This window comes from Bos taurus, chromosome 19, assembly GCF_002263795.3.
Source record: "Bos taurus isolate L1 Dominette 01449 registration number 42190680 breed Hereford chromosome 19, ARS-UCD2.0, whole genome shotgun sequence".
Taxonomy (NCBI): Eukaryota; Metazoa; Chordata; class Mammalia; order Artiodactyla; family Bovidae; genus Bos; species Bos taurus.
This window is the reverse complement of record NC_037346.1, coordinates 44,018,072-44,039,274: the sequence shown is the minus strand read 5'-3', so window position 1 is coordinate 44,039,274 and position 21,203 is coordinate 44,018,072. Positions and strand designations below refer to the sequence as shown.

At 57.0% G+C, this 21,203-nt stretch overlaps 2 protein-coding genes across 11 annotated transcripts in view; one reads left to right on the top strand and one right to left on the bottom strand.

The window, feature by feature from the left end:
- Positions 1–151: 151 nt before the first annotated feature.
- On the top strand, positions 152–17,080 carry UBTF (upstream binding transcription factor). 10 transcript variants are annotated; one of them, XM_024980909.2, is made up of 21 exons: positions 152–404; positions 4,016–4,140; positions 5,655–5,830; positions 6,381–6,464; positions 6,558–6,713; positions 9,119–9,183; positions 9,463–9,583; positions 9,940–10,050; positions 10,402–10,535; positions 10,706–10,847; positions 11,137–11,178; positions 11,315–11,428; positions 11,532–11,687; positions 12,076–12,210; positions 12,372–12,482; positions 12,896–12,984; positions 13,087–13,276; positions 14,051–14,098; positions 14,420–14,491; positions 14,590–14,733; positions 14,812–17,080. In XM_024980909.2, the coding sequence occupies exons 2-21, from the start codon at positions 4,083–4,085 to the stop codon at positions 14,935–14,937; spliced, it is 2,274 nt and encodes a 757-aa protein (XP_024836677.1). In that variant the 5' UTR covers positions 152–404; positions 4,016–4,082; the 3' UTR covers positions 14,938–17,080. The 10 variants fall into 10 exon arrangements, with proteins under 10 accessions (XP_024836677.1, XP_010814704.1, XP_024836678.1 ...); XM_010816402.4 differs by lacking the exon at positions 152–404 and adding an exon at positions 443–1,091; XM_002696042.7 differs by lacking the exon at positions 152–404 and adding an exon at positions 1,411–1,554.
- Positions 15,026–21,203, bottom strand: part of LOC101907697 (translation initiation factor IF-2) — a 7,582-nt gene continuing 1,404 nt past the window's right edge. Inside the window, exon 2 of the mRNA XM_024980907.2 lies at positions 15,026–21,152. Within this exon, the coding sequence (XP_024836675.2) occupies positions 20,969–21,152 (184 nt within the window). The 3' untranslated portion in view covers positions 15,026–20,968. The remainder of the gene's footprint in view (positions 21,153–21,203) is intronic.

Here is a 21,203-nt window from a genome sequence, read left to right as displayed (position 1 = left end):
GGGCTGGCCAAGCCTTTTTGACAAGCTGATAGCGTGCCGGGGATTGGCTGGTCCGGGCGTGACGCCGGTTAACAACAAAGGTGGAGTTGGAAGAAATTAGATTAAAGGAGGGGGGGGGTGGTGAAATTAAAGGGGGAGCAGGCTGGGGACTGGAGGCAGAGACCGAAGGGGAGATGCGCGAAGCGCGGTCTCACGGCTCCGCTTCGCCCCGGAATCCCCTTCGCCTAAACCCACCGGGATTTTTGCTCTCAACCGACTCCCGCGGCCCAGCTACCGAAGCGGGGGTGGGACGGATGGTTGCTGCTTCTTGAAAAATGCCCCCAACTCTCACCCTGACACCCCCTTGCTATGGCCCAGGGGGAGAACTCTTTGCTCGGACTCCTCGGATCCTAAACTCGGAGGAGGTGAGGGGCATTGAGAATAGCGAGAGGTTCGCTCTAAACCCGGAAGGCCCTCGCGGGGCACCGAGAACGGACAAGGCGGGGCACTCCCCCGGTTTTCCAATGTGTTGCAAACCTAAGAGCTTTTCTTGCTTGCTTTTTTTTTTTTTGGTAACACCCTTCCCCCCTTTTCTCTCCCCTCCACCCTGCTTTGGCTCCAGGGTTGCAAAAGCAAAGAGCAATAAAAAAAAAAAAAAAAAGAAAGAAAGAAAGAAACCCGCGCATACACTCAGACACACACCAGTGGCGACAGGGGGAGAGTTGGAAAGACGTAGGAGAGAAGCAGGAGGCAGCGGGGAGGGAGCAATGGGAGCGGGAAGCCGGCAGGTTCCCTCGCAAATCCCCCTCCGGCCCCACGTCGCCTCGCCGGCCCCGGCAGGGGAGCGAGGAGCCGGGCGAGCAGATGGAGGAGTGGAGCTCGCTCTAGGCAGCAGGCTTGGCCGGAGAATGGAGGAGCCGCCAAGCGATCGGCTGATTGGAAGAGAAACGCAGAGCGATGGAGGCGGGGGTAGGAGGACGATTTCTCTGCGGGGACTGGCGGCGGCGTATACGCCCGGGTCGGGCGCTGCAGAGCTTGGCTAGCTTTCAACCCGCGCTCGCCGGCTCCAGCCCCGCGCGCCCCCACCCCCAGCCCTCCCGGCGGCTCCGCAGGTGAGTGCGAGCTGGGGGCAAAAAGACTCGAAAGTCTCAACACGCCCGCCCTGCCAAAGGGAGGGAAAAAAAAAAGAAAAGCATTTTTCCTTTTCTTTTTTTTTATTTTCGTGCAGCCCCCAAGCGCGGTGGGAGGGAAGGGGTGAGGCTGAGTCGCCCGGAGGAGGCGGAGGGGCCAGGCGAGGCCGGGGTGGCCCGGGAGGCGGCGGCGCCGAGGCGGCTCTGACGGGCGAGCGCTCGGAGCGGCGCTGCGCTGCGCCGAGGCGGGCGGGCGGGCGGGCGGAGCGGGGCGGGCGGAGCGCGGCGCGTGGGGCTCGCCATTAGCCGTCGCTCCGCTTCGCCATCTCGGGCTTTGTCTGGCGGCTTGCTGCCCCGGCGTCGGCTGCGGCGGAGCTGCGGCTCAGCTCTTCGGCCCGCCGCACCCCTAAGGTGCCCTTGGCCCGTGCTCCCATTCACACGCTCGGTAAGTGAGCCCCGGCGCCGCGGATTTCGGGGGAGAGGGGTTGCTGCGAGTGGCGGCGGCGCCGATCTCCATGCGCCCGGGCAGGCCTGGGGAGCCATGCCGGGCTGGATTGAACCAGCTCCCACAGAGACTCCTCCGCCGACCCGTCGCTTTCTCGCCGTTTGCGGGATTTAAAGAGCAAAGATTTTTTTTTTTTTTTCTGTTTTAATTTGCAAAGAGGACATTTTTAGGATTTTTTTTTTTTTTTTTTTTTAAAGTTTCGTGTGTGTGCTGCTTAGCAGCGAGGCAGGCTCCGAAGCCTGGCACGGCGATTGGCTTGCGTGCGCCCCAAGCCTGTGGCTACGCTCCGGGGATAAGGGTGGGCGCGAAACGCCCGCTCCAGGAGGCGGGCGAGTGAGCGGGTGAGGGCTGGAGTGGAAGCCCGAATCTGAGCTGGGGGAGAGAGCTCTGGAGCCGGGCTGCAGACACCCCCGGAGCCTCTCCAGCTGCCGGGGGGCCCTCCGGGCACCCTCTCTGCGGTCGCGACTCGCGCCCTCCCTCCCGCGCCGGCCGAGCCTGCTAGTTCCCCCGCGGGTCTGGCGAGGTCGCTCTCGGCGCCCGCCCGCCTCGGCTCGGAGCCCCGCCGCCATCCGGGCGGCTGCGTGTCTCCCTGCCCCGACCCCCCCCCGCCCCCGGCGGCAGCAGCAGCCGCCGCCGCCGCCACCACCACCACCAGCACTACCCCCCTCCCCTCCTTCCTTCCCTCCGCCTCGGCCGCCCGGGTCCCCCCAGCTCCCGCCCCTCCTCCCAGCTGCCCCCCGCGGAGCCCGCCCGGGCAGGCTGTGGGAGGGAGCGGAGCCGGCGAGGCGGGCGGGCTGGCGCTCGCTCCCCGGGGGTCGGTGTGCGCTCTACGGGGAAGGACGCGCTCGCTGCCCCGCTTCTCCCGCCCCCCCTCCCGCTCCTCCTCCTCCCTTCTCCCTCCTCCTCCCCGCTCCGGCGGCGGAGGCTGCGGCGGCGGCGGGGGGTGTGCGAGCTGAGGCCGGGGCCGGCGGGCGGGCGGCGGGCGGGCTGCCTGCAGGCGGAGGGCGCTGTGCTTTGTGCTTTTCGCCGCGAGGAGCAGCAGGCAGCAGCCACAGCCGCAGCCGCCGCCGCCACAGCAGCCGCCGCCCCAGCGCCGCCGCCGCCGCGCCCGGAGGAGGAGCCGCTGCCGCCGCGGGAGGGAGCTGCGGCTGTGCCCGGCCGAGCGGGGGAGGGCGCCGCCGCTCAGAGCCGGGGAGGGAGCCGCCGGAGCGGGAAGCCCGGAGGCCGCGCTGCGCCGGGTAACCGAGGCGGCTGAGGACGCGCGCCGGGTCGGGGCCGGGGCCAGGCGGCGGGGAGCGAGCCGTGGGTACGGTGGGCGCCCGGAGGAGACCCGGGGCGACTTCCAGGCAGAGAACTGGGCGAGAGAGGACCAGGGCAAATGGAGAGGACGCCGAGAGCCGGGGGAGGGGAGGGCAGGAAGCGAGGCCCAAGCCGAGCCCCGGCCGCGGGCGGAGGAGCCCGCGCTTCTCCGAGCCGGCAGGCGCAGTTCTCGCCGGCCGCCGGAGGGGGCGGCGGGGCCGGTGAGCGCTGCTCTCCCGCCTCCCGGCCGCCGTCCTCCCGCCCTCTCCTTGGCTCGGCTCCCCGGAGGCCCGGGCGGGGGCGCCGGCGGGGCTGGGCCGCAGGCTCGGGGGAGGAGGCGGCGGTTCCCGCCGTGGTCGCGCCTCTGCGCCGGGCTCCTCCGTGCGCGTCGAGGTGGCTGGGCGGTGGCGGCGTCTCTGGCCGGGGTGGGTGGCTCGGGGGCGGGGGGCAGGCCAGGCCGCTTCTCTCCGGCTGCTTGCCCGCCCAGGCGGGCGGGGACGGCGTCGGGAGCCTGAGGGGGAGGGCGTCGGGAATCCGGATCCGGTCCCCGGGGGCGGTGCGGCCGCTGCGCTCCGGGGCTGGCGGCGGCTGCGTTGCGTCCGGGTCCCCGCCGGGTTGCGGAGGCGGGGGGAACCGGCCGGGGGGAGCGGGAGGAGGAGACTGAGGCGCGTGCCCGCTTCCGCGACCGCGCGCGCCCTTTACCCGCCCTTCCTCCTCCCCCGCCCTCCAGCCTGGGGCCTCCCCGGGGCGGGGCGCGCAGAAGGGGAGGAGTTTTTTTTTTTTTTTTGGCCGGGGTGGGGGAAGGAGGGCGGAGGGCGGAGGGCCGGCGCTCGCTGCGCGCTGGAACGCGGAGCAGTGTCTCGCGTGGGCAGCGGAGGGCGCACGCCCAGGAGCGGGGCTGTAGAGGCTGTAGGGGCTGGGGGTGGGGTTAGGAGGTAGAGGAGTGCACTCTCACCCCCACCAACTCATCAAGTCTTCTGGAGTTTTGGCTGGGTCTCTCTGAGAGTGTGGGGTTATGTCCCCCTCCCCTTTTGGGGAGGGAGTGATAGACAGACCCCCACCTCTCAGCCCGCCTGAGAGGGGACTGGTGTCTCTTCTAAAGGGTGAGGTGGCTTTGACCCCGGCTTGCCTGGCTAGCACGACCGAGGAGGTGGCTGGACGGCTGGAGAATGAACGGAGAAGCCGACTGCCCCACAGACCTGGAAATGGCCGCCCCTAAAGGCCAAGGTAGGAGCCCCACCCTCAGCCCTCTTTAACTTAAACCCTCCATTCTCACGTAGGTATGCGAGGCCCACTCCCCTTCTAAAGGTTTTCTCTCATCGGGGTTCTCTGAACTGAAATGGGAGGAAGGCTCTTGAGTGTCAAACACCCCTCACACTGGGTGTTTGGCTAAACACAAACTATTTGGCTTTGAACCTACAGACTGTATTTTTCACACTCCATTCCCCCCCCAGGTTAGAGAGGGAGGAGGAGGCCTTTTTAGGTCTTCCTTCAGGGGTTCCCAGTCACCCCGAGTGTGTCCTCAGCAGTGCCCTGGAATGGGAGGGGAGATGAGAGATATGGGAGCAAGGGGGAGATGAGAGGGATTGGGAAAGCTTTTCAGGGTTGTTTTTTTTAATTGTTATTAAGAGAGCATAGTTTTTGGTGAGGCAGGTTGGAGAGAAGGGTGTTTTGATGGCTGGAGACCTCAAACACACTTAATTATACTCTACCCCATCCAGTGGGGATCCAGTTGTAGGGTGGCAGGGTGGGTAGGATGAATCTGAGCATCTGGCAATGCCTGTGGGGCACTGAGAGGAGAGAGGATTATGGGTTCATGTGACCCTCCTGCAAAAACCCGGACCCAGGTGACCAGATGTGAATGCAAGTCAAGAGCCCTTTTGACTCCTAGCCATGGATAGCTATCATCCTAGCTCACCTTCCCCAGTAGTCCCCTCCAGAGAGCCCTCAATGGAGCTGCCTTTCAGTGACTGGAAATAGCTAGTCCAGACTCCTTTTTTTTTTTTTTTGCTTCCATAGGGAATTGGGCTGAGAAGACAACTCAGAATTCTAGGAGGGGGGCCCTCTCTGGAGCAGAGCTCACCCTTTGCCCACCTGCCGGCTTTGCCTCATAGCTGCCTTGTATGGCTCTACCATTGTTTTACTTGCTCCAAAGTCTCCTTTGGTCCTTTCTGAGAGAGAGGGTAGGGCGGTGGAACACTCACATCTCTAATGTTAGTCTCCAGCTATGCTGGAGCAAAACATTGGCGTGGGTTCTCCTTACAGCCCACACCCCTGCCTCAGTCTGCACATTTAGGGTAGCCAAGTAGAACTGGGACTGAATTTAGCTTCACGTTTAGGTGTGTGGCCTCCTTGTTTCCCTTTCTTCTGCAGTGAGCTAGCTGTTCTCTAACAAGGTCCCAGATTACTGGCTTCCTTCCCCTCCCCCCTTCCCTATGATAAATTGTAACCCATGGAAGGCTGGCACGTTAGAAATGATAATAGCTTTGCAATAAGCCAAACTTGGGTCCAAGTCTGTTTTTCTGGGCGTGATGTTGTCTGGACTGGAGTCCCTGCTCTAATCTGTATGGCCACAGCTTTTCCTTAGGGCTAGGCCATGTGTTGTCTGTGTCTTCAGAGGGGAGATAACCATCTGAAGGGTCGGAGATGCTCTGGGAAGGAAGGGTTGAGTGCTTAAGGACTGTGGCATGGTTGGGGGCTGGCATGAACCAGGCATAATGGCCTTTCTTACCCTTCCCCAGACCGCTGGTCCCAGGAAGACATGTTGACTTTGTTGGAATGCATGAAGAACAACATTCCATCCAATGACAGCTCCAAGTTCAAAACCACCGAGTCACATATGGACTGGGAAAAAGTAGCATTTAAAGACTTTTCTGGAGACATGTGCAAGCTGAAATGGGTGGAGATTTCTAACGAGGTAATGGATTCCCCCTCCCTCCCCAACACATTCGAACACACATCTTCACCTACCCTTACTTCAGCCTTCTTGGTTGGGGCGATGAAACAGAAGTCTATAAACAGGAAGGAAAGAGACCAGGCGAGGTCCTTGTGTGGTCGCCCTTGTGCATCTCGGGAGTTGGCACGGTTGACAGCACTGGCCAAGACTTCTCAGTTCTACTTTCTAAGCTATGTGGCCTTGAATACTTACCGTCTTAGAGCATCTGTCACCTGAGCTGTTCTGGGGATTGAATGAGGTGCTGACATGGACCACCATTTCGAGGTCAGGTGGTCGCCTTGTTGCTCTCCTACGATGTGTACCGACTGCCCGGACCTCTGCAGTAAACATGGGCCAGTGCCTGGGTATCAGCGCAGCCTGAGCTGTGTCGCTCTCGACCCCAGCCCTTCTCCTTTGATATCTTCAGTCTAGTGGAAAGTAGAGAAGGCCTGTTGGAAAACGAGGGTATGCTCCTGGGTGGCATTCCCCTCTTCGGCGCTTCCCCTTACCTTCACCTCCTTTCTTCCTCCAGGTGAGAAAGTTCCGTACATTGACAGAATTGATCCTCGATGCTCAGGAACATGTTAAAAATCCTTACAAAGGCAAAAAACTCAAGGTGAGTTTCCAGGTGGAAGAACACGAGAGTTCAGAGAAGCAAGGCTCAAAGAACAGTGTCTCACCTAGACCATGTCCTTGTCGTTCCTTCCAGAAACACCCGGACTTCCCAAAGAAGCCCCTGACCCCTTACTTTCGCTTCTTCATGGAGAAGCGGGCCAAGTATGCTAAACTCCACCCGGAGATGAGTAACCTGGACCTGACCAAGATTCTGTCCAAGAAATACAAGGAACTGCCGGAGAAGAAGAAGGTGGGGGGCGGGGGGCTAAGGTGCAGAGGGAAGAGGTGGGGAGAAGCTGGTATGGTGTAGGTTATCTGGCCGGAGGGGGAGGGGGGCAGCAAGGGTTTAGACTGAGGGACCTGGCGTCAGGGGCATGGGTGGGTCAGCAGAGTGGAGGAGGGCCTTGGGGAGCTCACCTGATCATCGCCTCCCGGGCCCATATACCCTCAGCTGTCGGTACTGCTACAGATGTAACCGTGACCAAGGCAGACACCCGAAACACACATGTCCTCTTTCACACACACGTCCTCACTGTTAGGCCCGCACAGCTGTTCACTTCTGTTTCCCCACATGGTCTCACTTGATGCTCATAGAGGTAACTCCGGGAGACTGAGTGGTCCAGATTTTGTGTTCAGAGGAATTGGGGTGCAGGAGGGCGTCGTGTCCCAGGACCATGGTTTAGTGCACGGGCTCCCTGCCTAGCCCTCTTCTCTAGGCAGGTAACGGGCGCGTCCCCAGGTTACATGGACTTCCTCCCCCTTACACACATTGTCCTTTGTGGCCCCGTGCTGTCCCAGATCGTCAAGCCCATTAACCTTGGGCAGAGGCTGCCCCAGCCTCCCAGGCAGGGGTGGACATGGTCAATACAGTGAGGTCGTGTGGTCCTTGGGAGAAACAGGCAGCATAGCATCGGAGGAGCCTGCAGGTAGGACAAGAGTGAGAGGCGGTGGGCAGAGAGAGACGCGCAGAAGAGATACTGCGTGGTGAGATGGAGCCAGGGAGAGATGCTAGCGAGGGGCAGCAGAAGAGACAAGAAGGCACACTTGCTGGAGAAGAGACAGTTGTAGGCAGCTGGCTCTCGGGAGGGCACTAGCCCTGGGAGCAGCTCTTGTCCCAAGTTGCACACCTTGGCTTCAGGCTCACATGGCCTGGTACTGTACCCAAAAAAGGAGCTCGCTTGTCTGAGTCGATCCAGCTGTCTTCAGCTGCTGCCTGAACCAAGCTGGAGGATGAACCGCTGGAGCTATTCTTGACCCCTCCAATGGGGCCATTGCAGAGTTGACTGTATACACAATGCCCAGACATTCCCACGGGGTGAGAGGGAGAGGCAGAGGGTCTCAGGACCAGGGCGGGACAGAGGAAACTCCGAGGTACACTGGACAGGGTGCCAGCCTAGGGGACACAGTGAGCCTGTTCCCCTGACTGCCACTGCATCACCGTGTGTGTGCCCTTTGGTAAGTCATTTCCATCCTCTGGGCCTGGTCTTGATCTGAGGCGTGGAGGGTGAGCCTGATCTGGGTGGTGCCTTCTGGCTCTGAAAGCTGCTGTTTCTGTGAGAGGAGAGCTGAGACTGGGGCAAAGGAGGCAGGGCTCTGCTCTCGGTTTTTTTGTGGAAACCTCAGAGGGAAGCAGAACTGCCTCGCTTCTTGCACCTGATGAGAGGCAGAGGTTGGGCTCAAGCAGCATGTGTCCCTGGCCGCCTCCAGCACTATTCTGGTTGTGAATCTGGGAAGACGAGGGAGAAAGGAAAGGGGGACGTTGAAGTGGGGCCAGGAGGGGAGGTAGACGAGGAAGGGAAAGAGACAGGTTGGAAAAGAAGTCCAAGAGGGAGGGAGGCAGGAGGGATGCAGGTATGGAGATGGGATGGTGGGAACGGAGGACCAGGGTGAGAGAAGGAAGGGAAGCCAGGCCGTAGAGGAGTAGGACTGGGCTGGGTGAGGGAGGGCGCAGGGAGCCAAGAACCTGGAAGAAGGGATTGGAGGCAGGGAAAGTGGTCATGACTGAGGGTTGTGGTGGGGATGGTGTCAGGATTGCCAAGGACAACCAGGGACCCAAAGGTAGTGGGTTGGGGCGGTCGGGGGGAGGAATCCAGATTCAGGAGACAAGAATTCACTCTGGGCTGCAGTCAGTTAAGTCTCTCCTCAGTGCCTTAGAAGTGGGACTCAGCCTGCCCCCGGCCCTGTGGGCCACCTGAGATGGCACACTAGTATTAGCTGCCACAGACAGAGGAGGAGCGAGCGACAGGCAAGGCCTACGCCCTCCCCTGACTCCCTCCCTGGGGGTTTCCTTGGTGTTGGGGAAAGGCAGAGGGGGACTATCTCGGGGAATCCCAGGGCTGTCACTGCTTAGTGAATGACTGGGTAATGCCAGGTGGCCAGCCCCCTCTACCCCTGTCTCGGGACTCTCCCTTTCTTAAAGGGAGGGGATGGGATGTGTCCTGGGAGACCCCTGTAGCTCCTAGTGTCTGGGCTACAGAGTCCCCCCTCAACCCACTGGAAGGTAGGCCATCATCTTCCCTCCCCCCACCCCCGCCACTCATGACATTCTCCATACACATCACTGACAGGGAGGCAAAATAGCTAGAAAGGAGGACTTGGTAGGGTTTGTGGCTCAGCTCTTGGGTCATGGATGACCCCATCGCCTCCTCCCCCCAGATGAAATATATTCAGGACTTCCAGAGGGAGAAACAGGAGTTCGAGCGAAACCTCGCCCGATTCAGGTAAGGCAGTGGAGCCCAGAGGAGGCCACAGGGTGCTGGGTGTGGCAGGAGAGGGGATCAGAGCCTGGTGCTCACCACCCCTGAGGCATGGAAGATGGATGGGTCACCTGTTGACCGTAGTGGTTCACGCTCAGGGGCAGAGACTGGCAGCTAACCACTGGTCCACTAGGCCCCAGCTGATGGGCTGAGGAGCCTTAGCGAGTGGGGCAGCTAGCCGGGGTCTGCCCTGGCAGGACCCCCTCTCCCACCACTGACTGTCGCTCCCCGCGCCCTGGCTAGGGAGGATCACCCAGACCTAATCCAGAATGCCAAGAAGTCGGACATCCCCGAGAAGCCCAAAACCCCCCAGCAGCTGTGGTACACCCATGAGAAGAAGGTGTATCTCAAAGTGCGGCCAGATGTGAGTGTCCGGCCAAGGGGTGGTGGGGAGGGCGCACGGTGGTGGCAAGGGGGGAGCCGCGCCAGGTCGGCCGGGCACGGTGCAGGGGAGCAGGAGAGGAGGCCCCTCCCCAGGGGTGGGCTGCATGGACAGGGCCTGGGCCAGCTGGCGTGTGCGTGCGTGCGTGTGCGTGTGTGAGCCTGTCCCCTTGCACCCAGGCGGGACCCTCCGCCTCTCTGCCTTCCCCTCCTGGCCTGTGGGGGACACTCTTGTGACCTCCTGTGGCCTGAGGGGGCGGGGGCCTCTGTGTCCCCCTCCCCTTCCCCTCCCCCCTCCCCCTGGCTGCCTGTGTGTGTCTGACGGCTTTTGGTTTGCAGGCCACTACGAAGGAGGTGAAGGACTCCCTGGGGAAGCAGTGGTCTCAGCTCTCGGACAAAAAGAGGCTGAAATGGATTCATAAGGCCCTGGAGCAGCGGAAGGAGTACGAGGTTAGGCTTCCGCTGCGCTCCTCCCCATCCGGCTCTTCACGAGCCTCTGCCCTCTGACTCTGCGGCCTCCGCACTCTGCGGGAGGCAGTCACTGCCCGTCCCGTCACTGAGGGAGGGGCCTTCTGGGCCCCTCACCTCTGCCCCTACCTTCCCCGCCCCCCCCGCCCCCCCCAACATGAGATCTCAGGCTAGGGCAGGGCAGGGCACCACGTCTCGTGTGACACAGCAGATGCACGGCCACCCCCCAGCTTGGCTCCCTGCCTCCCTTCCCCAGCGGCTCTCCCCCACCCCCCCGGCCCCGGCTAACCCCACACCCCGTTGCCCTCCATCCCCTCCAACCTCACTCTGCAGGAGATTATGCGTGACTACATCCAGAAGCACCCCGAGCTCAACATCAGTGAGGAGGGCATCACCAAGTCCACTCTTACCAAGGCCGAACGCCAGCTCAAGGACAAGTTTGATGGGCGACCCACCAAGCCACCTCCGTGAGCGCTGCCCTGCCCTGGGGTTGGGGGATGGGGGGTGAGCCGGCAGGCAGCTAGGGAGCCGGGCTGATGAAGGACCTCAGCCCAGGCTCTGGAAGTAAGGAGGCCGCTGCCCTGGGCCTCCCTGGTCACTCACAGGCATGCTCTTCCCTTGCTGCCGGTTGTGACAGGAACAGCTACTCGCTGTACTGTGCAGAGCTGATGGCCAACATGAAGGACGTGCCCAGCACAGAGCGCATGGTGCTATGTAGCCAGCAGTGGAAGCTGCTCTCCCAGAAGGAGAAGGATGCCTACCACAAGAAGTGCGACCAGGTACGCCGGCGGGAGCCAGCCCTGGAGTGGCGGGACTCCCGGAGAACCTTGGGGTTTTGAAGCCTGAAGTCTGATCCTGGGCCCTTGCTTTACACGCGGTGTTGTGCTTGGTTTAGTGTCTGTGCTGATTAAGGCAGGGTCTCGGGCCTCATGCCTACCAGCTATGGAGGGAGACTGGGCCCTGGCCAGGCTCTGGACGGTTTGCTGAGAGGCTACTGTTGGTCCCTGGAGTATAGGAGGTCTCCCCGAGGCTGCCCCCGATTGACCTTGACTCTCCTTCCTTTCCCAGAAAAAGAAGGATTATGAAGTGGACCTGCTCCGTTTTCTAGAGGTGAGTGTTCCTTCGGGGAGGGCAGTGGGCAGAGAGAGGCCAGGGAGTGGTTGGTGAGCAAGGCCCCTAGGACAACACAGACACGGCCTGGGGACTACACATTCAGCCCCATGCTGCCCACTTTTTCCCTGTCCAGAGCCTGCCTGAAGAGGAGCAGCAGCGGGTCCTGGGGGAAGAGAAGATGTTGAACATCAACAAGAAGCAAGCCACCAGCCCAGCCTCTAAGAAGCCCTCCCAGGAAGCGGGCAAGGTGGGCAGGGGGCATGACCAAGCAGCTAGGTGGGGTGGAAGGGAAGAGGCGAGGCTCCCCGTGAGCACCCCGTGGACGCCGACCCTCTTTGCACATCTACAAGGGCGGCTCGGAGAAGCCCAAGAGGCCCGTGTCAGCCATGTTCATCTTCTCGGAAGAGAAGCGGCGGCAGCTGCAGGAGGAGCGGCCCGAGCTCTCAGAGAGCGAGCTGACCCGCCTGCTGGCCCGCATGTGGAATGACCTGTCGGAGAAGAAAAAGGTCAGGCTTGCCAGACCAGAAGGGGCTGCCAGGCAGAGCCTGGGCCGCTTCTCCCCCGGGGGCTAGCTGCACTTCCTCACCCTGCCCCGGGTCTGTGTGTGAGGTGTGAGCCACACAGCGGCCTGAGCGCAGATTGTGGGGCTGGGAACCTAGCGAGCCGGAAGGCGGGAAGCTGTCAGCTGTGGGCTGTGGGCTCCCTGGGGAGCAGGGCCGCGGGGCGGCTTGAGCCCCTGGCTGGAGACATCTGCACCAGCCCATGCCTCCGCTTGCCCCACCCCACCCTACCCTTGCCGTTAGTGGTGGCGGGGAGAACCTTCCATTGCAGGACGGGCCGTGCGCGCCCCCTGGGGGTGGCCGGAAGGCTGACGCCTCTGCTGTCCCTCCGCAGGCCAAGTACAAGGCCCGGGAGGCGGCGCTGAAGGCCCAGTCGGAGAGGAAGCCAGGCAAGTTGCCGGAGTCGCCCAAGAGAGCAGAGGAGATATGGCAACAGAGTGTCATCGGTGACTACCTGGCCCGCTTCAAGGTAGCAGGCAGTGGGAAAGGGGTCTTTTTCCTTTTCTTTCTTTCTGGATAAGTAGTTGCTTTATCATTTATCTTTTCAGAAAGGGGTTGTTCTGCCACTGCCCACACAGTGGGCAGCCCCAGGTGACCCTTCTCACTTCTGACACCCTTCTCTGTCCCCAGAATGACCGGGAGAAGGCCTTGAAAGCCATGGAGATGACTTGGAACAACATGGAAAAGAAGGAGAAACTGATGTGGATTAAGAAGGCAGCCGAAGACCAAAAGCGATACGAGGTGGGAAAGGGGCTTCTGGTTAGCTTGGTGGGGCAGGATGGAGCTGGGGCCACCTCCCCCCACTTAAAACTCAGGAGCATCCTCTCGGGTGGGCGGCTTTCCTTACTGCGTGGGACTTGGAGCCAGAAGTCCCGGCTTGGGTTGTGTGACCCTGAATAAGTCTCTTAACTTCCTTCTCTGAGCCTCAGTCATGCATCACTAAAATGAGGGTGAGGATACCAATCATGTGAGTGCAATTATGAAACCACTTTCAGACGGCAGGACCTACCCGACAAAGGCGTGAGTGGTTAGGAAGTTGCTCCCTAGCTGTGCCTTAGTTTCTCCTCCTTCCTGGCATTTAAAAGGAGTCAGCTAGGGACTGCAGGTACTGGGGAAGGAGAGAGGATAAGTGACCTTTCTGGGTGTCCTCATAGAGAGAGCTGAGTGAGAGGCGGGCACCCCCGGCTGCTGCAAACTCCTCCAAGAAGATGAAATTCCAGGGAGAACCCAAGAAACCTCCCATGTGAGTCTGGGGGCTAGAGTCCCTCCTGAGATGGGGAGGGTCAGGGTGGAGGGGCTGCTTGGTTGGTGTCCTGACCCTCCCTGTGACACCCACACCTCTCAGGAATGGTTATCAGAAGTTCTCCCAGGAGCTGCTGTCCAATGGGCAGCTGAACCACCTGCCGCTGAAGGAGCGCATGGTGGAGATTGGCAGCCGCTGGCACCGCATCTCCCAGAGCCAGAAGGAGCACTACAAGAAGCAGGCTGAGGAGCAGCAGAAACAGTACAAAGTGAACCTGGACCTCTGGGTCAAGGTGAGAGGGCAGGGGACCTGAGGATGCATCATGCTGACTGGTCTGCATTCATGGTTTCATTCAGCGTCCCAGCAGTCCTTCAGGGTAATGATTACTATCAGAGATAAGGAAACTGAGGCTCAGAGAGGTGAAGTAACTTACCCCAGGTCACACAGCCAGGGAGTAGGAAGATCCAAATCAGACTGCCTTTTCCTCCCTCCAGCTGGGACCAGGGGATGTCTCCAAGACTCTGGCTCAGCCTCTAGCCTCTGAGCTCCGCTTCTGTGCCTTGCTTGAGCAGTCAGATCTGTAAAGTGGGGAGAGTCACCAATATCCTCCCCAGCCACCCAGGTGGGTTGGCCAAGGACCCAGGGGGAATAGCAGGGTTTAAGGGTTCCAGACATTTGGTGAGCCCCAGATTGCCTTGGCAGTGGCTCTGGGCTTGGCTTCTGGGGAGAAGTGATTGAGCCACGCTATGGCAGTCTTCCGGGGGCGCTTCTCTGAGTTGAGAAAGGCCCTGACTCTGGAGCCTCCATTTGGGTAGAGCACAGGACAGACATGAAAGCAGTCTTAGGACAGGGTAGCTTAGAAAAGGCTTTGGAGCATCTTAAGCAGAAATACTGAGCTATGTTCTCAGGTCCTTAGGGTTCTCTGCAGAGACCTAAGGAGACTGGGATGGGCGCAGGTGGCATGATGGTCAGAGCTGAGCCCACTGCCTGGCGCTTGACCAGTGTGCTCAGTCAGCAGTAGTTTGGGTCATGTTCCCGCCCTCACCTCCTCCTCTGTCTCCCCCAGAGTCTGTCTCCCCAGGAACGTGCAGCATATAAAGAGTACATCTCTAATGTGAGTCTGGGAGCAGGGTGCTGTTGGGATAAGGAGGGAACTTGTGGTGGGGGTGGGGGCTAGGGGGTTGCTCCTTGGTGGCTCAGACGGTAAAGAATCCACCTGCAATTCGGGAGATCTGGGTTTGATCCCTGGATTGGGAAGATCCCCTGGAGAAGGCAATGGCTACCCACTCCATTATTCTGGACTGGAGAATCCCATGGACAGAGGAGCCCGAGTCCATGGGGTCACAAAGAGTTGGACATGACTTTCACTTTCTGGGGGGAGCAGTACAGAACTCCTGGCTACTCCCTTTGCCCATGTCCCCATCCCCTCCTACAGAAACGTAAGAACATGACCAAGCTGCGAGGCCCAAACCCCAAGTCCAGCCGGACTGCCCTGCAATCTAAGTCGGTAAGGAGCCCCTCCCAGAAGGGGGCGCTGGGGTGGGGAGATTCAAGATGCCTGGAGTGGCATGGCAGGGACCACTGATGTGCTTCCATCCCTCCCAGGAGTCTGAGGATGATGATGAAGAGGATGAGGATGAAGACGAGGAAGATGATGAAGAGGAAGATGATGAGAACGGGGACTCCTCTGAGGATGGCGGGGACTCCTCCGAGTCCAGCAGCGAGGATGAGAGCGAGGATGGGGATGAGGTGGGGTGGATGGGGCATGGAGGTGGGGGGGTTGCTGCCAGGATGGCCCCCTGGTGACCACACTTTCTTGTCGCCCAGAACGAGGAGGACGACGAGGACGAGGATGACGACGAGGACGATGACGAGGATGAGGACAACGAGTCCGAGGGCAGCAGCTCCAGCTCTTCCTCCTCGGGGGACTCCTCGGACTCTGACTCCAACTGAGGCTCAGCCCCACCCGGGGCTCCCCTCCCCGGCTGATCACCTTTGTTTCTCCCCCATGTTCTGTCCCCCTGCCCCTTGGCCTCCCCCACTTTCTTTCTTTCTTTCTTTTTTTTTTTTAAACAAAACACGGTGGGGGGTAGGCGCTGGAGGCGCCCAGGCCAGAACTCTGCGGCCTCAGAGACATCAGCCCTGGGGGGCCCTCCAGGGAGCGTACCCATCAGACTGAGCCACCACTGGACTGGTCCAGCCCACCCCCTCCTCTGCACTTGCGGTTTCCGGCATGGACAATGGACCCGGGAGTGGGTCGGGGTTCCCAAAGAGTTCAGTGAGGCCCCCTACACCTGCAGCCCAACCCAAGGGAGGGTGGAAGCTTGAGGAAGACCCCTTTCTTTCCAGAGGGGCTTGCAGCCTGGACCCCTACATTGGAACTGGAGGCAGGGAACATGGGAGAGGAGGGCGGGCGCCTATGAAGAAATAGGCCTTGCCCCATGGCCCTCTTCTTCCCTGCCCCCTGCGGGAAGGAGCTGCCTGGACCCACTCACGGGGGCGGCGGGGAGGGGGCAGAAGTGTTTTTTATATATGTGTATATATTTTTTTTTTAAGCTCTGAGCTGTCAACGAGACGTTTCCTACCGATCTCGGCTGCCGTCTCTGTTGTCATTTCTGGGAGAGGGAGGGTTTAGAGGGTAGGTTTGGGGCTTTTTTAAAACGGTCTTGACGTGTATGGAAAAGTGTGTGTGTGTGCGCGTGTGTGCGTGTGTGTATGCGTGTGGCCTGTACATAGCATGGGTGCACCTGTGGATGTGTGCAAAGGCACGTCTATTTGTGCGTGTAAGAGAAGGTAAAAGGGTTGTGAGGGCTATGGAGACACTGACCCTGGTGGGAATAGGTTGGGGTGGCCCTTTTCTCTATATCTTCTGCTTTGCCTGATCTCTGATTCAGTTCGGGTGTACTGAAGCCACTCTGGTGCTTCCTCTGCTGGTTTCCCTCAGCCAGGGCCATTGGCGCTACTGCTAGTCTCCAGTATCCATCAGGACAGTGGGGAGGGGGACAGACCAGGTGAACCTTAAACATTTGATTTGGCGGGAAAGGTGTCTCCAGCTCATCTGAGGGGTCACCCAGCCACCGTCGGCTCTGAACCTGGGCTTCAAGAGATGTATTGGAAGCTCTTAACTTATACACCCCTCCTGCCTGCCCCCCATATCCTCCAGCTACCCCACCCCCATTTCCTTTGATTTCTCAGGTCAGCTCCCTTCCCCACCCCATCTCCCCAAACCCACAGCTGAGGGAGAGGTCTGCAAAAGCTGCTTTGACAGCTGTCCTAACCCTTGCCAGCCATCCCCCAGATTTTGGAACCCTGATTCCTAGACTCTCAAAAAGCCAAGCCACCTAGTCTCTGTGGGTTTAATTTTTATTGTTGCTTTTGATCAAATTTTTTTAAAACAATCATGTCAGTGACCTATTTAATTGGGGGTTTGTGCTTTTCCACCCTCCCCCTCTGAATGAAAGGCAAGAGGAAGAACTCTTGTCTAGGAGGTGTGGTGGGAAAGGTGGGTCCCGCTCAGAGGAAGGCAGATAGATAATCTGCTTTGCCTCGGATGTGGTGCTGGGGGTGGGAGGAGCTAGTGGGGGATACTCCCTACTCCCCACTCCCCTTTCTTTGTCCTCCGGGAATTAGGTACAGGGGTTCATAGGTTCTATTTCTTCCCAAGAGCCCCTGCAGAGAGCCCCATTTCCCTGTTCTAGTGCCCCTGCGCTGTTGTGTTTCAGTGGAATGTGTTTTTCATTTAAAAGCAACTTTGGATGGGGCATTTTTTTTTTTTTCCTGTTTTAAAAATTGAAAAATTCTTACAGTACAAACATGGCTGTGGGGGTGGGGGCGTGGGTGCTGTAAGAGGTCACTCTGAGTGCATTTTGGCACTGGGATGGGATGACTGGGGTGGGAGGACCCCTGCTCTCCCCTCCCACCCTGTTTTTTTCTAATATTTAAGAAGTGTTTTTTGTAGGTTTCAACAACAACCACAACTTGAATTTGTATCATGGGAGGTGGGAGGGAATGGCTTAGAGGTGTCTGCCTAAGCTTAAGGCCAACTGTGGAAGTTTTGTTTTCCCTTTTTTTGTACAATAAAGTAAAAATACAAAGATTTGACTGCTGTCTGATCACTGGACTCAGTGAAGTGGGAGTGGTGGCAGAGGTGACCCAACAGGCTCAGTGTGGTAAGACCCTTGAAGGCAACTTGTTTGCCTCTTCTTTCTAGAACCATCTTCCTCATTCCTGAAGGCTCCATAGCAACCTACTTTCACATTGTTTTGTTCTACTGTTCTTGTACTTTCTCAATTCAGTTTGTTAACTTAGGTAGTCAGACCACTAAGGACTGAGAATTTGGAAAACAAATTTTCTCCCAGCATGCACTGCCTTTAAAAATGAAGGTGATGAACCATTAGGGTCAAGGGTTCACCCTGGTCATGCAAGGGCTAATCATTGGGAGTTGGGGTAACCTTGAGCCCTCAGCCTCACCAGGGTGAGGAAAGACTTTCCTAAATGACCCAGACCTCTGATGGGAAGTGGGCTGGGCCAAGATGACTCACTCTGAGGTTAAAGAAGACAGCCTTCCCTCCACAGGCCTCAGCTGGGTTCCCAGAGCCACCAAGGGCTAAAGACCCAGGCCCATTGAAGACCTCTCCCTTCACCCCACACCCCTCTCTCACTCTTTGCCAAACTTGTGAAAAGCTCCTTGCCCCTCACGGCCTTCTATTTCCTCACCTTCCATTCACTATTCCCCTGAGGGGAATATGTTCATCATTACACCGAGTGGATGTACTCTTGAATTCTTGGTCTACTCTGCTGGCATTGGCTCTTCCTCCTCATTCTATCATAGGTATTCAAGTCACTCTATGAACTTCCAGTTATTACCCATAGTAACCATTCCAAAAAGTGGCCTCTATAGAGATGTCTCTTCGAAGCTGCAGACCAGTACAGGCTTCAGTGTATCCTCTGGGGTATCTTGCAGGTACCTCAAGACCCCAGATGAGCACTAAACATCTACTCATTAGTATCAGCCTTAACTCTTCTCCCTATTTCATCTCTCAGTGAAGGGAGGTGAAATTTGCTTACCGAGACACGTTTGTTCCACTTCTTGTATCTCTCAAATGTGTCAACCTGCTTACATCCTCATCCTATTCAAGGCCATCACCATTGCTCATCCTCTGCAAAAACCTAAAACTCATCTTCCTGCTTGCACTCTTGCCCCCTACAGTCCATTCTGCACACAGCAACCAGAGCTATCATTTAAAAACAAATCTGGTAACTTCTGCACTTAGAACTTGCCTTGTCTTACCATGACCCTACAAGGCCTGGCCTCTGTTGCCTCTCCCTTCTCTCATTCCACTCTCCCTGTTCACTCACAAGGATCCAACCAAGTGATATGTCTTTTGCTCCTCAAACATACCTACCACAAGACCTTTGCACTTGTTCTCTCTGCCCAAAATGCCATTCCCCCAACACTACAGATAGCTTGTTTTTTTCATCCTTCAGATTTAGGCTCAAACGTCACCTCACAAGTCTTGCCTGACCACCCTCTCTAGAGAGGCCTTCTCCTACATCCCCTTGTTTCTGTATTCGTTTACCTGTTCATTGTCTATCTCTGCAGACCAACACATTCAGTTTGAGATATGTTGGAGTTATGGTGGGATTAGCTGGTGGAGACAACTTATGTGTTCATTCATTATAGTAACCCCAGTACCTATTCCCAGGTGGCTCAATGGTTAAAAAAAAAAAAAAAATTCCGCCTGCCAATACAAGAGATGCAGCAGATACAGGTTTGATCCTTGGGTCAGGATGATCCCCTGGAGGAGGAAATGGCAACCCACTCCAGTATTCTTGCCTTGACAGAGGACCATGGCAAACTACAGTCTGTGGGGTCACAAAGAGTCAGACACGACTGAATGAGCATACATAGCAGACATTTGACAATCAAGAAATATTCATTAGGGGACTTTCCTAGAGGTCCAGTGGTTAAGACTTCCAACACAGGGAGCCTGGTTCAATCCCTGATTAGGGAACTAGATCCCACATGCTGCAACAAAGATTTCAAATGCTGCAACTAAAAGGTCCCATGCGCCACAACTAAAACCTAGTGTAGGCAAATAAATAAAAATACTTAAAAAATAAAAAGATCCTGCAATGCTGTGCAATACAGCCAAAGGAATAAGAATGACCCACAATAATGTCATATATATATATGTATTATGTATTATATATAGCCTCTCTTTACCCAACTCTAACTTCACAAACCATCCCAGACTCAAACACACCACACTCTCTTCTCAGGCCTCTACACATTCTGCCTATATACATAACTGTTCCCTAGAATGCTCCTCTTAACCTCTCTTTCTAGTTAATTCAAGGCTCCACTTGAAAGATCACTTCCTCTAGGGAGCCTGCCCTGACGTCCTGACAAAAAGATTTCTACCCGTTTGTTTCTTTGGCTGCCTGAATGGCTCCACATTCAACCTTTTTTCCACATCAGGCTTTGCTGGGCAGTAAGCTCCACTAAGACAAGGTCTGTGTGCCTCTCTGGCTCGCTGCTGTAACCCCAAGGCTTCACCCAGAGCCTGGACCAATGTAGTCCTTAGTGTTTATTGACTGGTGCTAACTGTGGAGACCGGGCACGTGCCCAAAGAGGTCACCACCACAGAGCCACTCAGGCCAAGTGCCAAATGAAGAGTACAATCCAGTTTTAAAGGAGTTTGTTGTGAGGGTGGCCTGGGTGGAGAAGTGAGGAAGGATTTAGGTAAACATGGAGGAGACAGGAAGGCTTCCTGGGCATATGTAAATTCCTTACGGCAGGTTATATTGAACATATTCTGAGACAAAGAAACAGATCAGTATCATCGGAGTGGAGGATTTCTGATTCACACTAAGACACTTGAAGTACTGGCCTCCTCTTGGCTCTAGACTCAAATTCAAACACCTTCTGAGAGTCTCCACCAGCTAATCCCACAGTATAACTCCCAATGAATCTCAAACTCAAACAGGAGAACTCGTCATTCTCCTGTATCCTCACATCACCTTTCCAGAGTCCCCCATCTTAGTTAATGATGTCTTCAGGCTCTCTCTCTCCTTCACCCCACACATCTCAAGCTATGACAAAAACCTCCTACTTTTAAGCTATCCAGACTCCCCACTCCAGAGCATCTGCTTAAGTCTGGTCAAACAGTTCCCCTTGAGGACTCCTGACAGCCTGTAGGGTTAAATCCCACTAACTTCTCAGAACACCCTTAGTCCTGTGTGGTCTGTTCTGCTTACTTCATGCGACTTCCTCAACAATTCCTATGTTTCAGCCAGTGCAAGAAACCTTTCCTGAGAAACTCTTTTACATTATTTGATTCCTGCTCCTAGCCACCTCTGTTCCCTATGGTTTTTGCTTTTTTTTTGGCCACGCCACACAGTGTATTTGATCTTAGTTCCTCAACCAGGGAGGGATTAAACCTGTGGCCCCTGCAGTGGAAGCACAGTCTTAACCCCTGGTTAAGAGCCAGGGAAGTCCCTAGCTCTCTTATTTTTATCACACTGTTGAGCAATTACTTTCCTACAGGTCTGTCTACCCCACAAATGGTGAGCTTCTTGAGGAAGTGTGTCTTATCTTTGCATTAACACATAAAAACAGCTAAGATTCACCAAACACTTACATTGAACTAAGTTTCTCATGTCAATTCTCTTGTTAATTCCCACAACCTAATAAGTACTGTCATCATACTCAGTGACAAGAGAGGAAACCGAGGCAACAGAGAGCTCATTTGCTCAAGTTCATTTGTCAAGTCCACAGATTTGAATTCAGACGATTCCTGGTCTTAACCACTTAGGACTAGGGCCTCAATAAATGCTTGCCGAAGAGTCCATGATGGTCCCAAAGTATATGATTTAACGCTTTCTTCATTTAAACTCATCTTCTGCGGGAAGAGGGCTGTCATACACCTGTTCCAGAACTCCAGACACAGAGTAACCGAAAGGGCAGCGCCAGTCTAGGCATTTACTGCCGCTGGGAAAGGCCCTTTGCTCCAGAAGAGGACTGTGAGAGCGCGGATATGGGTACACACAGGGGAGAAGAACTGGGTCGGAGGAAGGGTCTGGCCACTGCCTGGCAGGCTGCGAAGAGGAGAGGTGGGGGGTCCAGCGTGGGTTCCAGAAGCAGGAAAGGCGAGCAGGTGTGGGATCTAAATTAAGATGAGGGCGGGGAGGGCGCTCCGCTCAGAATGGCACAGCTC